General features: G+C 39.1%; 2 protein-coding genes across 2 annotated transcripts in view; one reads left to right on the top strand and one right to left on the bottom strand.

Moving 5' to 3' along the window:
• PLPPR4 (phospholipid phosphatase related 4) overlaps nt 1–14,339 on the bottom strand; it is a 31,753-nt gene extending 17,414 nt beyond the window's left edge. Inside the window, exons 1-2 of the mRNA XM_085068151.1 lie at nt 14,169–14,339; nt 1,790–1,975 (exon numbers count right to left, since the gene is read on the bottom strand). Coding sequence (XP_084924277.1) covers nt 1,790–1,975; nt 14,169–14,246 — 264 coding nt within the window. The 5' untranslated portion in view covers nt 14,247–14,339. The remainder of the gene's footprint in view (nt 1–1,789; nt 1,976–14,168) is intronic.
• Nucleotides 2,907–14,474, top strand: part of PLPPR5 (phospholipid phosphatase related 5) — a 105,067-nt gene continuing 93,499 nt past the window's right edge. Inside the window, exon 1 of the mRNA XM_085068153.1 lies at nt 2,907–2,981. Coding sequence (XP_084924279.1) covers nt 2,964–2,981 — 18 coding nt within the window. The 5' untranslated portion in view covers nt 2,907–2,963. The remainder of the gene's footprint in view (nt 2,982–14,474) is intronic.

The following is a 14,474-nucleotide window of genomic DNA, read 5'->3' as shown; positions in this document are numbered from 1 at the left end:
GTGGTATTGAATAATAAGGAGCCAATGCCTTCAGTGCTTTTATTGAAGGAGGTTTGTCTATTTTTCACTATCACTGCCTGGTCTCTAACTAACACAAGCATCACATTCATGCTCACTCCAATACACATGAACTATACCTTCTTGAGGCTTGCAGCTTTTAGCCAGTTGTACTTTGAAGATTTGTAATTTTCATTTTTTACCAAACTTCTTTTTTATAGGCATGCTCAAGTATGGGTTTGAGTTCCTCACATGGCATGCTTCTGATTAATTTTCTATACTGCTGGTAGAATGATTCAATAATCAAAGCCCTTAATAAATACTATATAATGAAACAGGCATCTTTGATCCTGAGTTAAGGTGTTTGATATTACCTAGGCTTAACATAAACTCTCTGGAGTAGAAGGCAGGTTTTACCACCTACTGTGGCCCAAGTGAGCCTAGATAGATTTCTTCCTTCTATCCTTTCTATTTCAGAAAACTCCAGTTTGTTGTTAGCAGAATCACTGTGCAACCCTCAGAAACCCAGCCAAACCACAATACCAACATTTTGCTTTTATCACAGTATTTGGTTTTGCAGCAATCATTTGCATCAGGACCACTGAGAGTCTTAGCTCCCAGCTCCTAAATGGTACAATTTTTAGCCTGCTGTTTGTGCAAAATCCTTCCAAAATGGTTTCTAAAGCAACGAAAACCTAATGCAGTAAGAACAGCTCAGTTAAAAAAAAAAAGAAAAAAAAATTCTGGAAAGTAAAGAGCGAACAGCACCTGATAATTTTTATACAGGCATCACATTTTATAGATTTTGTACCGTAAATTGGATAGTATTATAAAATGAATGAAATGGTTGAATTGATAGGAAATAAGAGGAGCTGGAAGCAGAGATATATTTGCAGCTGGCCTTTGAGAAGTGCCTAACTGAGATGCATAGTCATTGCTTTCAGGGGGTAGAAGAGATCCTTTCAAAAAGGTGATAATGTTTTTTAGGTGCATAGGATCATCCACTCAAGGTGAATTTCTATCTCCATTTGCCAGAGAGGAGTGGTGTGAGAATAAGGCTCCTATCTGAACTGCTAAGATCAGACAAAATGAATTTTCCCTTTTATATATATAAATATATATATGTATATATATTATGTATATAATTGCCTCATATATATATACATGAGACAATTCCTACTTTTCTATAAAATAGTCACCCAACTGCTCATTCTGAAAGGATATTTCTGTTCTGTTGAAATTATCTCCTCCCTTTGGGTGAATGATTAAACCAGCCCACTTTTGCCTGTTCTTAATGACTAACTTGCAATTTAGAGGTGTTTCAGTGCTATTTGGGAAAATGTAATTGAGTTCACTGACAAGACTGATACACCTTCTTTCTGAATAATGCTAGTTCTAACAAAAGTGGCAAGTTAAGGACTGTGAAAGGCTTGAATTTCAGAAAAAATCTTGCATTTTTGATGTATCTGAGAGTATGGAGATGCCCTGTCTGTAAAAGTTCAAATATTTGTACAGCATAACAGAATGATTCAAGCTATTCCAACTGTAGATGCTGTTTCTTAACATGAATGCCCACAATCAAGATAGTGAGAGTAGATGAAGTGCCACAGGGAATGTTTTAAGGAGTAGATCTCCTTTTGTTACAGAGGAATGAAATATGAATTTAAAATCCTAAGGAAACTAGCCTGGATGACACCCTACAGCCTAACTGAAACCAAAGGAGCTATTTTCTTATGCCAACTGAAACTCAGTTCAAAATCTTTATTAAGTGACAGTAACACTTCAATCTTACCGTAATTGATGGTCCAGCAAAAACCAGACTAAGCAACATCAAGAAGGGAACAGACTCTTGTGTAGGTTCAATGTATGGCATACTCAGACTCTTGTCATAGCAATTAAATCCAGAGTGAACTGGCTTGAAGACATCAGTAAGTTCAAGAAAATAGAGGCTAACAACAGAAGATGCCAATATGGGCAACTAGAAGAGAAGAGAAGAAAGCAACAAATTACTGTTTGGAAATGGAATAGCAATGCTTTTGCAAAGATGACATAGTCTGTTAATAAACCTCTTTGATGTTTGCTGTTTGTATCTCACTGCTCCTTGTCATGCCTATTTTACTATCTCTAAATAATTAATTCTCTAGAGATACAATACTGTTCAGTTGATATCAATAAGCCTGCTGTATACCAAGCTAGTCAAAACACCCAGATCAATCTCCAGCACACATAATTTAGCCTTTTCATCTATGAATCATTAATAGAAAAACTTTAACTTTTTTTTTAAGGAAAGTGTCAGGACTGCAGTCTCCCATGTGGGGCCTCAGCATTCTGCTGTTCGTCAATCACCCTTTTTGGTCTTTTAGCAACTCTCAAGTCTCTACATCAAAGCTATTTTGCATTAAGTTTCAAAGTAATAGTTAATGAAAACCAGTATCCAGTCCTTCCCTAGAACCTAAATATGTGATAATACACATCCACTTTGCAATTCTATCAAAAAAGCAATTAACACTGGCAGACTCAGTCTGTTTAGAACCTTGATGTCTGTGGTTCACAGTTCTTTTATCCTCTAGCTATTTAGTTATCATACCCTTTCCAATTACTTCCACTAATTTATTAAGAGTGGAGTTGGCCCTTCTGGGAGCCCAAATTCACTTCTGCTCACCACCAGCTCCTGAAAGCACAGGATCAATCAGTAAATCTCTGTAGAAGGAAGTATTTAAGAGAAGACAGAGCAAAAAGGCATTTTAAAGCCATTGGTTTATAAGGGAACAAAGAGAGCAGCCCTGCCCCCAAGATGGGCATTAGGGCATTCAGAGGTGACCAGCAGGACATGATTATTCTCTTTAATATCTTAGTAAATGCTCAGAAACACTTTGTATTTGTTATTTCCCACAGTCCTCCATGAACAAGACAATATTAGAACAACTTCCTGCTCCTTTACTGAGATGCAATGAGTCCTACCTGGTATGTGTACTGCAATGAAGGTACCTATTATTATGGTTAATAATATCTGAGATTATGAGAAACAGCGATTGTCCCACAATAATTTTGGGCACAATTAAATTATATTATTCTTGCAATGTTCAGTTCACATTTACAAAAACAACTGTTTAAAATGGATGTCATTCATCCCATTCACAATGCAATACAAAAGCAGAGGTAAAATGGGATCCATATGTATTTTGGGAAAATGACAAAATCTGCTCTACGTGGCATAGGGACAATGGTTTCTTGCATTAATGGGCAATTTTCCAATTTTTAGGCATTGAGCTTTTAAAATTCCAGCTTTTTGTGCATAAAATGTAATTCTGGATGATTAAAGAAGGAGGGTTCTAGCTAAATTTAATCAGAACATCTTTTAATAACACTTTTTGTTTAAAAAGAATGGCTTATCTTTGATGTGCTGATTTGAAGAGGGTGAGTTGTGTCTTCAAAGTGTTCAAAGCAAAATCTGAAGAAGGTGGTGAATGGAAGAACGTTGCTTGTCTGGTTATATCTGTGTTCAAGTTGATTGCATTATAATGTCACATAATATATAGGCTGTGATTGTGTAGAAAGGGAGAAAATGTGGATTGGCATCCTTAAGTGCTGTGAGCATTATAGAAGTAAGACCAGGCATGTAGGAAGTTTGCTTTGGTAAATTCTGTGCATATGTGTATATATGTGTATGTATAACCCAAACACACACGTATTTGTACTCACAAACTATACCATACATATAACATACACAATGTGCAATTTGGATGATAACATTTTTAGGCAGGCAACGGTTTTAAATGCCAGTATTCAAATATCAAAAATAGGCAATATTTGAAGTGGTATCTTATTGTGAAACACTAAAAAAAAGGTAGTGAAAAACTTTAAATTGCTGTATGTAAGGTGTAACTCCATTATTAATTAAAAAATCAAGAAATTTTAAGAATTGCATTTTACTGTCTTATGACTTCAGTACAGGACTCCCATATTATTTCTGACTGTGATTATCCATTATGCTAAAGAAAATAAATAATTCTAAAGGATTATGAATCTCTGACATAACTACTTACAATACTAATGAATAGGTCTGTAGTCAATTTGCTATATACAGTTTGTCTGATCCCACAGGACATTTTTCTTCCTGTCTTTTTAAAAATACAAATATAAAATGTGTCTTCAGAAGTCTACTGTTTCTAAAGGAAAAAAAAGGTAAATGTTTCTAAAATCTTCCAAACAGTATAACTGGCTATTTAATACATGAATATTTATGGAGAGTTCTGCCTAAGGCAGCAGCATTTCTGTAATTATAGACTTCGGCACCCAACACCTTGAAAATGTCAAATATAATTAGATGGTAGAATGTATATTGTTTTAATTACAAAATGGAATAGGAATTTTCCTGTTCCTAATTAGAATAATAAAACCCCCAATGTAAATTCTTGACTAATTCTGACTAATAAGTATACTCTTACTTCTTTGACTGGCTAATGGAGCAAGATCCCTGTTTAGCTTGTAATTTAGGCCTGTAAATGTAAAGTTTGACCCAAATGGTCAAAACCTGTTCAGCTTAGAGTCTTAAAGTCAAAAGGATCATCAGCACAGCTACTGAAAAAGTTTGATTTGTGGTCTATTTATTTTTGAAAAAGAGATTGTTTTTTCTTTTTCCTCCTTGCTATTTTCTTAAAGTGTAAGTCAAAAGCCTTCATTAAACCACAGGACTTTCCTATTAATAATAATTAATGTTATTAATACTTTAAAAGCTTTTGCTGCATTGAGTGAGGAATTGTCCAAGCATCAGAAAAGATGTTCTCTGTTGCCAAGAGTTCAATAAGGATGCAAATATCCAGAAATCTTGTAAGGAGAAAACCTCCTGTGTGTTACATAGTGTAGGACAAACCAAAACAGCCCTCAGCAGGGCAATGACAACTTCTCTGAACTGATGAGGCATGTAACAAATCTTCCTTCTAGCCAAGAGGCACAGGACAGGTATCACAATGATAGATCACAGAGAACTGAAACAAAAGATGGCTGGGAAAGTAGTTCAGAGGTGGGGGCAACAGTTCTCCAGGCTGTTCATCTCTTTTCTGTGGGACATGCTGTGGTTGCTCTGGGGTCATTTTGAGATGCTTCTGGTTTACTTGTGAGGATTAAAAATGTCCAGTATGTACAGTCCAAGCACAATTTGCTATTGGCCATACAATACAGCCTATGCACAGAAGTCATGCTGGTCCTGCCCCAAACTCAGAATTTGGTTACTGCTTCACCACCAGGCCCAAACTTGCTAGAGCACTCCCAGGTACATGGAAATGCTTCTGTTAAAACTTCCCTACAATTAGTTTTCCATGGCTTTGAATGTATGAAACAAGGAACCTGTAGAGCTGCAGCCCAGTAAATACAATATTATCATTGCTTATTAACAAGCTACAGATTTTGTACTGAGTTTGCAAGGACTCAGGACTGAGGCTTGTCAAACATGCTTTGTCCTTAAACCTTAGAAATCAGGCTATGGCTAGTTTGTTTTACTTTCATACCTTTGTATGGTAAAACTGTGCATGATTTTTATATTTATATCTAGCAGTACAAGTCATTCAGTACAAAATGAGCTGTAGTGTAGCACACCCCAAATCCTTTCGCAGGAGCAGTACGATGTTGTTGGTGACTCTTTCTCACTTTAGGAACTATGTTTCATTTTTATGTTTGCTAACGCCCTTTTACACCTTTCTCTCTTTTGGTTTGTCCTTTCACATTACATCCCAATTTACTGTATGTGGTATGATTCTCATCTGTTGGATGCTTGTTCTTTGATCTCTTTGTTACCTTTTAATCAGTTTTGCCAGTTGCAGTTCTACATTTCTTTATCTGACTGTGGGGTCAGTTGTTTATAACCTTGAGGTCTCCAGTACCAGTCTATGTCCCATCTCTTACCCTACACTGCAACTCCACTTGCACTCTTTGTAATGCAGGGATACAGGTCTGGTATGACAGCAGAGGCATTGCAAATGGGTCAGTGGAAGGTCAAGCCTTAGTAGGGAGGTCTTATTGGGGTAGATAGAACCTGGAAATCTCTGGCATCTATAAATTCCCTAAGATTGTACACTGCTAGTTTAATATCTTACTCTTACATTTGTCAGCACTTAACTAAGCAAAATGTCCCTATTTACCTGCAGGAAAATAACATCTTAAAATTCATGGGCTTTTTAAGAGTTCAGGCATAGAATATCACAGACTCAAATGTTCAAACCTGTTTTGTAGGTTGCAGTTATGTGACTTTTGCTTTGCTAAAATGCACTCTAAGGGTGTTCTTTCTTATGAACTAATATCCAGATCCTGTGGTGATATTGCCTGTATAAAAGGTAGGCAGAAAAGAGAGAAGCAGCGTGGATGTAGCTTTCAGAGAAAGTCAAGATGTGATTCGCCAGATGCAGACTAAAGATAGTATGACTAGCTCACCTGTCAAAAAAAGTGTTATGGGATTCCTGATACACTGTTTGGGTATTTTATATTTCGTAAATAATTTTTAGACTTGGATGGCCAGGAACTTCTCAGATCCTTAGGTTGTTCTGCAACCCTTTCGCAGCAAGCCAGGGATTCTTCAGTATGGGAGCTGCCTCCTGATGATTCTCTTGTTTTCTGGGAATTGGGGAATCTTTGTAAGCAATCAAGTAAATAAACAGGATTGCTTCAAAGAGATAGCAACTGAATGCCATTGGTTTCCCAGCACGGAAAAAGTACCAGCCGAGTCTTTGAGAGAAGGATGGTCTAATTAATAACTATGTTTGGTTCCCATGGCAAGGCTGTGGCATTGTTGACGATTCTGTTAAATTTATCATAAATGTCAGTCCTTGTGCCAAAGAATTCATGGTCTAAATGACAAGGCACAACAGATGGATGAGACAAGAAAGAGAGCTGTGGTGGGTTGGAGAAGACAAGGTATTCCTTGTTTTAGGCAGCCGCTAACAGCAACTGCAGCTTTCAACTGCCCTGGATGTTGTCCTGTTGTACTTTGCTGTGGGATTCACGAGGGACAGGAGGAGAGAATGGAAGTGGGATAGATTTCTCTTATCCTGACAGGGGTTAATACTGAGGTCGTAACTCTGATTGAATACCTTCCAGAATAGGTCAGTATTAAGAAATTGTATCAGCCAAATTCTGCCATTTCCTCTTTTTTGAGAACCCATGACTCTCCAGAGAGCACTAAGCATGGGATGTCTATAGAGCAGGGGACTTGCCTGACAGAAAAGTGAGATTTTTAGATTTATTTTTATGTTCTAAACTTAATTATTAAATGCCTCAGGCTTATAAAAAAGGCATTCAGTCTTTTCAGAATTTTAAGTCTTCCATCTGTATAAAGGCTTTTTGCTTTTCTCTCAGAACTCGACTTTCTGCTGCTCCTTGTCCATTTTCTGAATGCAGTTTTCATCTGGCCCAAAGCTACCAGGAATTAAGTCTTTTCTCTAAAGGACTTATACCTCATCATTGTCTAACTTTTGTGGAAATTAAATCCCAGCTGCCTTTGAAATCTATTATAATTACCATTTCGGAAAATTAAGTTATCTATATTTCCAACACTGATTTTAGAATTTAACTTAATTGTTTTGTGACAATTCCAATTCCAATTACAGTCTAGCTTTGGAAACAAAACAGTTATCTTCATACAACTTCATACAACTCTTCAAATGTCTTATCTTTTATCAGATCTTAATAGAAAGATCTTTGGTGTAAGACCAAAAATAGAGCTGATATATCAGAGATACAATTTCTATTTATTTCAGAAATCTCAGTCATGCTGAATGCACAGTAACCCTAAAAGTGCTTTTTTCATAAATGTATGTGAAGCAGTAATTACACAGGGAGAAACCAACAAAATAAAAATTGTTTAACAAAAATATTTTCAAGGAGGAATAATCTATAAATATTTCTATATTATATATATATTTTATATGTAGTATATGTGTTTAAAATGAAAGTAAATTCTTAGGCAGAAATTTAAAATACAAAAAATACCAATAATGCATTTCTTTTCAGTGTGACTTCAAACATAATTGATGACTCCCTATCTTAATGATTATTGTTTAATTAAATCAATTATAATTATAACCAATAATTGATTGTTATAATCAATTAATAATTACACACAATGAGATTTAGGATACTGCATGCACTGTTGATTACAAAATTTATTTGATGCTCATGCTGCAAGGTTATGGTAAATCAAGAACAGCAGCACTTCAACAAAAAGAGGTTGTTTTCAGGTCAGTGCTACCAAATTTAAGTGAGAACTTTCTTCAAAAGCTGCATCCCTAAGGGACAAAGCTGCCATTTCCTACAAAATGCTACAATTTATTGTACTCTCCAAAACATGCTGATTTCCACCCAGTCATTCCCCTTTTCTGGTTATCTCCTGCTAAAAGCTCATGTTTAGGTTGTATGGCTCTTCCATAAACACAGAAGTGACAGGGAGAATGCAATACTGATGACTTGGCCAACGGATTATAAAGCTGCTTTCAACTCATAGCAGCCTCCTCAGGTCTCAGATAGCCCCCATATATTTTGGGGCTATTGGTCTCTAATGCAGCTTATAAACAAATCTGACATCTAACCTTTGAGAGTCAGCCACATGATGAAGTCAGCTCAATGAGTAGAGAGCTAAGTGTATTTCTCCTTCTCTCACACATGGTTGATGCTTCTGAGAGAAAAAGACATGTATTTGGAAAATATTATAATGTCAGCTACTTTGACAGTATGGGGATAATTTCTCTTCTGCTGTTGGGGATCTTTGTTGGGTGTAGCCCCCAGTTAATTTAAGTATAATGGAAAACCAATCTAGAGAGCAATATGACTACACAGTGCCTCCAAGGCACAGCATTATAGTTTAGTTCTTGCATTAGATCCAAACATCCTGTTCTTAGGAAGGAAGATTTAGTCCTACAGCCTATTCTCTTATTCTAATCACTCCACTCTCCTGGCTTTTTGTGTCTTTTGCAGTCACACCTCTACATGACTTGCAGGTCACTATAATTTAAATACTGTGGGTCATGCATGGCTGAACAGCTGAAAAGCATTCCAGATGTGACTAAGAAGTGCTGCTGAGTATCAAATGATGTTTCAAGCCCAGCTCTCTCAGTGTATGTTAGAAACAAAAGGAAATTAAGCATCTGTTACTGAGACACAGAGGTCAATCTCTACATGCACTTATTTCAGTGGGGTCTCATGACCTGAATTTTGCAGCCTGGAGTTATACAAAGATAACAGATCTTTATGCTTTCTGCTGGTGAGAATTCCAACTCCTTAGGGGAACAAGAAAAATAAGTCGTCTTTCAGTACTGAAAGAAGTGTTTCCAAACCGAATAAGGCCTGGCTGAGCTCTGGAAAATGTAGAGAAAGCTGTATCCATATGCATTCATAACACAGAGTCTAGAAGACAATATAAGGAAGAAAATTTGACGGCACAAGGAATAGTGTCTAAAATATCTCCAGTTTTAGTCTCTGGAAGTTACACAACCAACAGATGAAGGCTGTGCTACAGCAACACAATTTAGCTGGAGAAAAAGGGCATGAAGTCATGCAGATTGACAACACCTTGACCTTTTGCATTCCCACATATTAGGCATTGGATGAAGCAGTAACACCACTGAAGCCAAACGTAAAATTTATGTGACTTTCATGAGAACAAGATTTAAACCAGAAGTTTCTGAAGTGGGATAGCATGAGTAATGACAGTCTTTTTCCTTCAGCAAGAGGGTATGTGTCTGTATGTCCTGCCTCCAAAGTGTTACCATTCTGCTAGGAATGGAAACTATGTAACTGGAAGTTTTCCAAATTCAAGACATCAGTATTTCTTCTCTAAGTGAATATAATTATGGTATACTCTGAATATGCTGAAAACAAAGTCAGTTAACAAAACCCAAAACTTATTCCAGGAATACTCATTTTCAAGATCTCCCAGAGGCATGTAGACTTTTTGCCATGAAAAGTTATTCCCACTAGGCCAGAGGGACTATGAATTTTCATGGAAAGTTTTGTCTTTCATAGCTATGCAAATGAAATTCAGGTAACCCATACAGTCTACAGAACCCTAAAATGCCATAAGCATGATTAGGAATAAAACAGGCCTAACAGCCTGATGGCTATGATTACCATGTCCTTCAGGTAAGTATGCACAAGGCAATCTAAAATTATTCAGCTCTCGGGAGTGTGTGCTAATCAGAGATTCTGCTAAGTACGACTATTACCAGTCCTTTAAAATAACCTCTAAAACATTTTTATGAGACATAGGAAAAGGCATCAAGTTATTTAAGAATCATGAAACTTGAAAACATGTAACAGAACATGTGTTGAGATTTACTTAATAACATTTATTTATATCTCTAATACTTTTAGAGAATGCCTCTAATACTTTTAGAGAATGACCCATCCACATTTTTCATGAATGAAAATGAAATGAAAATGAAGCTGTCTCTTCATTTTCTTTCTTTTACGTTCCTAGGTCTTCAAAACTTTAGCCTGTTTCTCCTCTTGCTTTTCCCATGTAAATGAAGAACAGCTCTAGTCATCTTAAGAGGATCATATTAGTTTTATATTTTAACTCTTTTGTTGGAAAAACCTGCTAGTTTGAATCATCCATCAGTTCACAATATCCTGAGTTGGAAGGGACCCACAAGAACCACTGAAGTCCAACTGCTGGCCCTGCACAGAACCATCTCCAAGAATCACACCACGTGCCTGAGAGTGTCGTCCAAACACTTCTGGAACTCTGTCAGGCTTGGTGCTGTGACCACTTCTCTGGGAGCCTGTTCCAGTGCTCAGCCATTCTTTCGGTGAAGAACCTTTTCCTAACATCCAACCTAAACCTCCCCAATGCAATTTCGTGCCATTCCCTTGGGTCCTGTTGCTGGTCAGCAGAGAGAAGAGTTTGCTACTTGCCCCTCATCTTTTCCTTTCTGAGGAAGCTGTGGACAGCTATGAGGTCACCTCAGCCTCCTTTTCTCCAGGGCAGTTGGCCTGCACACATTCTATGTAACCATATTTTTTATCTAAGCCTGAAAGTCAATGCCACTAGACACATTTGTTTACTGGAGTTAATCTCATTCATAACACACTCTTAAGGACCTCAACAGCTGAAACCCCTTGGTGTCAGCACTGTATTTGTGTGCTGTTATTTCTGAAGTTCTGCATGACTGCATTATATTGGTTGTTACATGTATTCACTCTTTAAAATATATTTCATTTGTATAACATGAACACATCCCCTTCCTACCACGCTGAAATTTTGACTTTCAACTCAACATCTTTTTTCCCAAGTCTATGCTTTTGTCTAGCATTCAAGAGAAAAAAAACCACCAACACATTTTTTAAAAAGTGTTTTTTCTAAACAACATGCTTTTCCTTGGGCCTAGAGCTCCTAGATAGGTCTTAGTGGAAAGTGGATGTCAGCAAGCTGTAGCTTTCTTGTTTGAAGGTGGAAACTTAATGGGCTATGGGGTCTGGAGTTTTTTTGCAATTCAGGGTGGAAAGGGACTGTCTGCTATGAAGGAGAGGGAAAATAAAAGTGATTGAGTGCCAAAAGAAAAAAAAAATAAAAGAACTAACAGCATTCAAATACAAGAGGTTGAAAGCCTGTTTCTTACCATCCATTTATGAAAGTGAAAGCTTTAAAATTCAGAAAGCCTTATATAAAATGGGTAAGTTTTGGGTTTAAGTAGTTGACTGTCATTAGATTGCATTAAGAACTTACCTCCTGCTTACAAAGGAAATCCTTATTACATGGTAATGCCAGTCAACCACACTGGGTGACTCCTCTATCCCTTACACTCGCAAACTTCTCATTGCAATTAAATTATCTCTGATTAAATCCCCCTTTATGGGGTACAACTTAATCTGGTTCTCTTTTAGCCAATCACAACAGAAGAGTTTAAGTCATCATGTCCTTTCCCTGATGCTGCTGAAGTGCTGGCATTTGCTGTGCTCCAAAGCTTTAGAAAGGCATTCTCGTTAGTCTGATTAGAATTAATGCGCATGTGTGCAAATGTGGAGTGGGCGTTAACAGGGAACACGAGCTACATGCTCCTTTCAAGTATCACATGAATTGCTGTTACCCTTTCACTCCTGAGTACTCCACTGAAATGTGGGAAATGGTTTCAAATCCTCCTGCTGTGTAATGGGACAGGGCTGATATCTCACCAAAAAGCCTCCTAATCAGTTTTGGTTCAGGTGTATTACAGTCAGTTTTTTCTCTTGATGTTGCTTTTACTTTTCAGTTCAAGAGGGGCCATAAGTCTGTAGTTCAGTAAGTAGAAATTACTCTTGGTGTGGAAGGGCTCACACAGGCTCTACACTGAGCATGCAACTGAGTAACATAGCAGTCTTAAAAGTCCATTAGGAGATCTTTCTGTTTATTGAGGACTTTGACTTCTGAGGCCAACTAGGTGTTGTAAAGATCTCCACCTGGTTTTGGATGGAGCTTGAAATGACTTGCTGAGGGACCTAAGAGTCCACACCTGAGTGGAGAACTTGCCTGCCTCATGTGGGAACTGTACACAGAGCTCAGTGTAAGTTCTTCACTGCTCACATAATCCTTTGCCTTATTCCTTGTAACAGCAGCAGGAAGCTTCTAGGGAAAGTATATGTATGCAATCAGTATTACATAAGGCAACTCTTAAGAGCAGCAGGCATACACTTTGTGCTGTTGCTCTGCATTTCATCCCATCTTGCTCCAGGCCAAAGTACAGCTCACCAAAAAGCACAAGTTCTGTTGTGTCTTGCAGGACCTCTACATCATTTCCAGCATTAGAGTCCTGCCCAGGTGAGGTACAGCAACCTCCCTTCCTCTCTGGGTTCCCAAAGCAGCAAAGATAGCACAGAGAGTGAAGAAGCCCCTTACCTTTTCTTAGGGGCTTCTCCAAGCTTGACCTCTCCCTCCCTATGCAAAGCTAATGTAAGATATATGGCACAGCAAGTGCCTTCTATCAAAGGGCTTTTCTTGAGCAGGCCTAATTACATTGATAGGATGAGCTTGAGCTTCCATATAACTGCAAAGCTTTCCAGTTGGTACAGCTTAGTGTTAGCTGTTGACCATATCCAGGTGCTTACAGAACAGAAACATCCCACTGTTACCTAAAATTCATTCTCAACCCAACCCCCTTCTACCTTCCAGAGAACCTCCAAAGCCCTTTAAGTGCATCTGAGAGAAAAATATTTTCTGTTTTATATTTCACTCAATGTTTATATTTTCATATTTTACACATTAAGTATTATATATATTTTTATGTTTTGAGTGCAAGTTATAGTTAACTTACAGCCTATTTTATCATTAAGTTCTTCATGTTGTTTTCACAGTCTCTCTCTTAGGTAAGTCAGGTGCCCCAAAGTGCCTCAGGTTCTCTTTCTTGTGAGTGGGGTCACCTGCAACACTTAACTCATAAAACATTTTTACCCTCCTCTTTCTGCTGTGCCATTAAACAAATCCACATCATAACGGCTTCTTTAAGCTTAAACTGTGTCTACTCATCATCTTCCAGAAGTACCTAAGTGGCTGTACTTTCCAGGGAGGCTGAATGCCTCCGAGTGACACACCAAGCAGCTAGTGTCTCTGCAACTCCACCTGCTACCAGCTGAGCAGCCATAGCAGGTTTTGCTCTAGAAGATGTGCCGAGAACCTCGTTCTGTTTTCCAGATATTTTTAGCTCTGATAGAGGAAACACATACTCCAGGAGTCAGCAAAAATATATCAGTGATTACCTATTTGAGAACATTTCTATTTTTGTAAGCATTCCCTTATGAACATGATTTTTTTTCTATCAAAGCAATGCGATCAGCGTTTGCCTAGAAGGCAGCCCTTGAAACATGTCTTCCTCCCGAGAGGTTCCTGTGCACATCACCCGATTTAGTTGAGCAACCCTTTCATGTTCCGAGTAATTCTTAGAAATGATTCCTGCTTCAAAAGGCTCGAAAGATGAGATTAATTTATGCCTGCTCCTTATAGGGAGCTTCGATGCTGATTTCGGCGAGGCAAAGCATCACGTAAGGGTTTTGCATCAGGCGTTGCGGAAAGAGCACCGAGGCTCGCTCGCTGTCCGCGGGCGCACGGCGTTCCCCGCGGCTCGGCTCGGCTCGGCTCGGCACGGCGCCGCTCCCCGCGCCCGCCGCGAGCCCCGCGGCTGCCCCCGGCCAGCCCGCTCGGCATAGCGGCCACTCACCTCCACGAAGTAGAAGCAGGGCAGGAGGGTGACGCTGTCCTTGGTCACTTTGCCCTTTTGCCGCTCCTTGGCGGACATGCTGGCGGGGCTGCGGGGGGCGGCCCCGCGGCCAAGCGCTGCCCCGGCCGCTCGCAGCCGCCCGCCCGCCGCGGGTCTCCTCCGCCCGCCGCCGCGCCGAGCGCTGCGCCGTGCGCGGGGCTGACGTCAGGAGGCTGCTCGGCGGCGGGCGGGGGTCCCGGCCGGCTTAACTCCTTCGCGCCAGGCGGCACGGGAGCCCCGCGCGGTGCGCCCAGACACGGGGGAGCT

Source organism: Lichenostomus cassidix, chromosome 8, assembly GCF_008360975.1.
Source record: "Lichenostomus cassidix isolate B80296 chromosome 8, HeHo_3.0, whole genome shotgun sequence".
In the NCBI taxonomy this organism is placed as follows: Eukaryota; Metazoa; Chordata; class Aves; order Passeriformes; family Meliphagidae; genus Lichenostomus; species Lichenostomus cassidix.
This window is presented reverse-complemented; position numbering and strand designations above follow the sequence as displayed.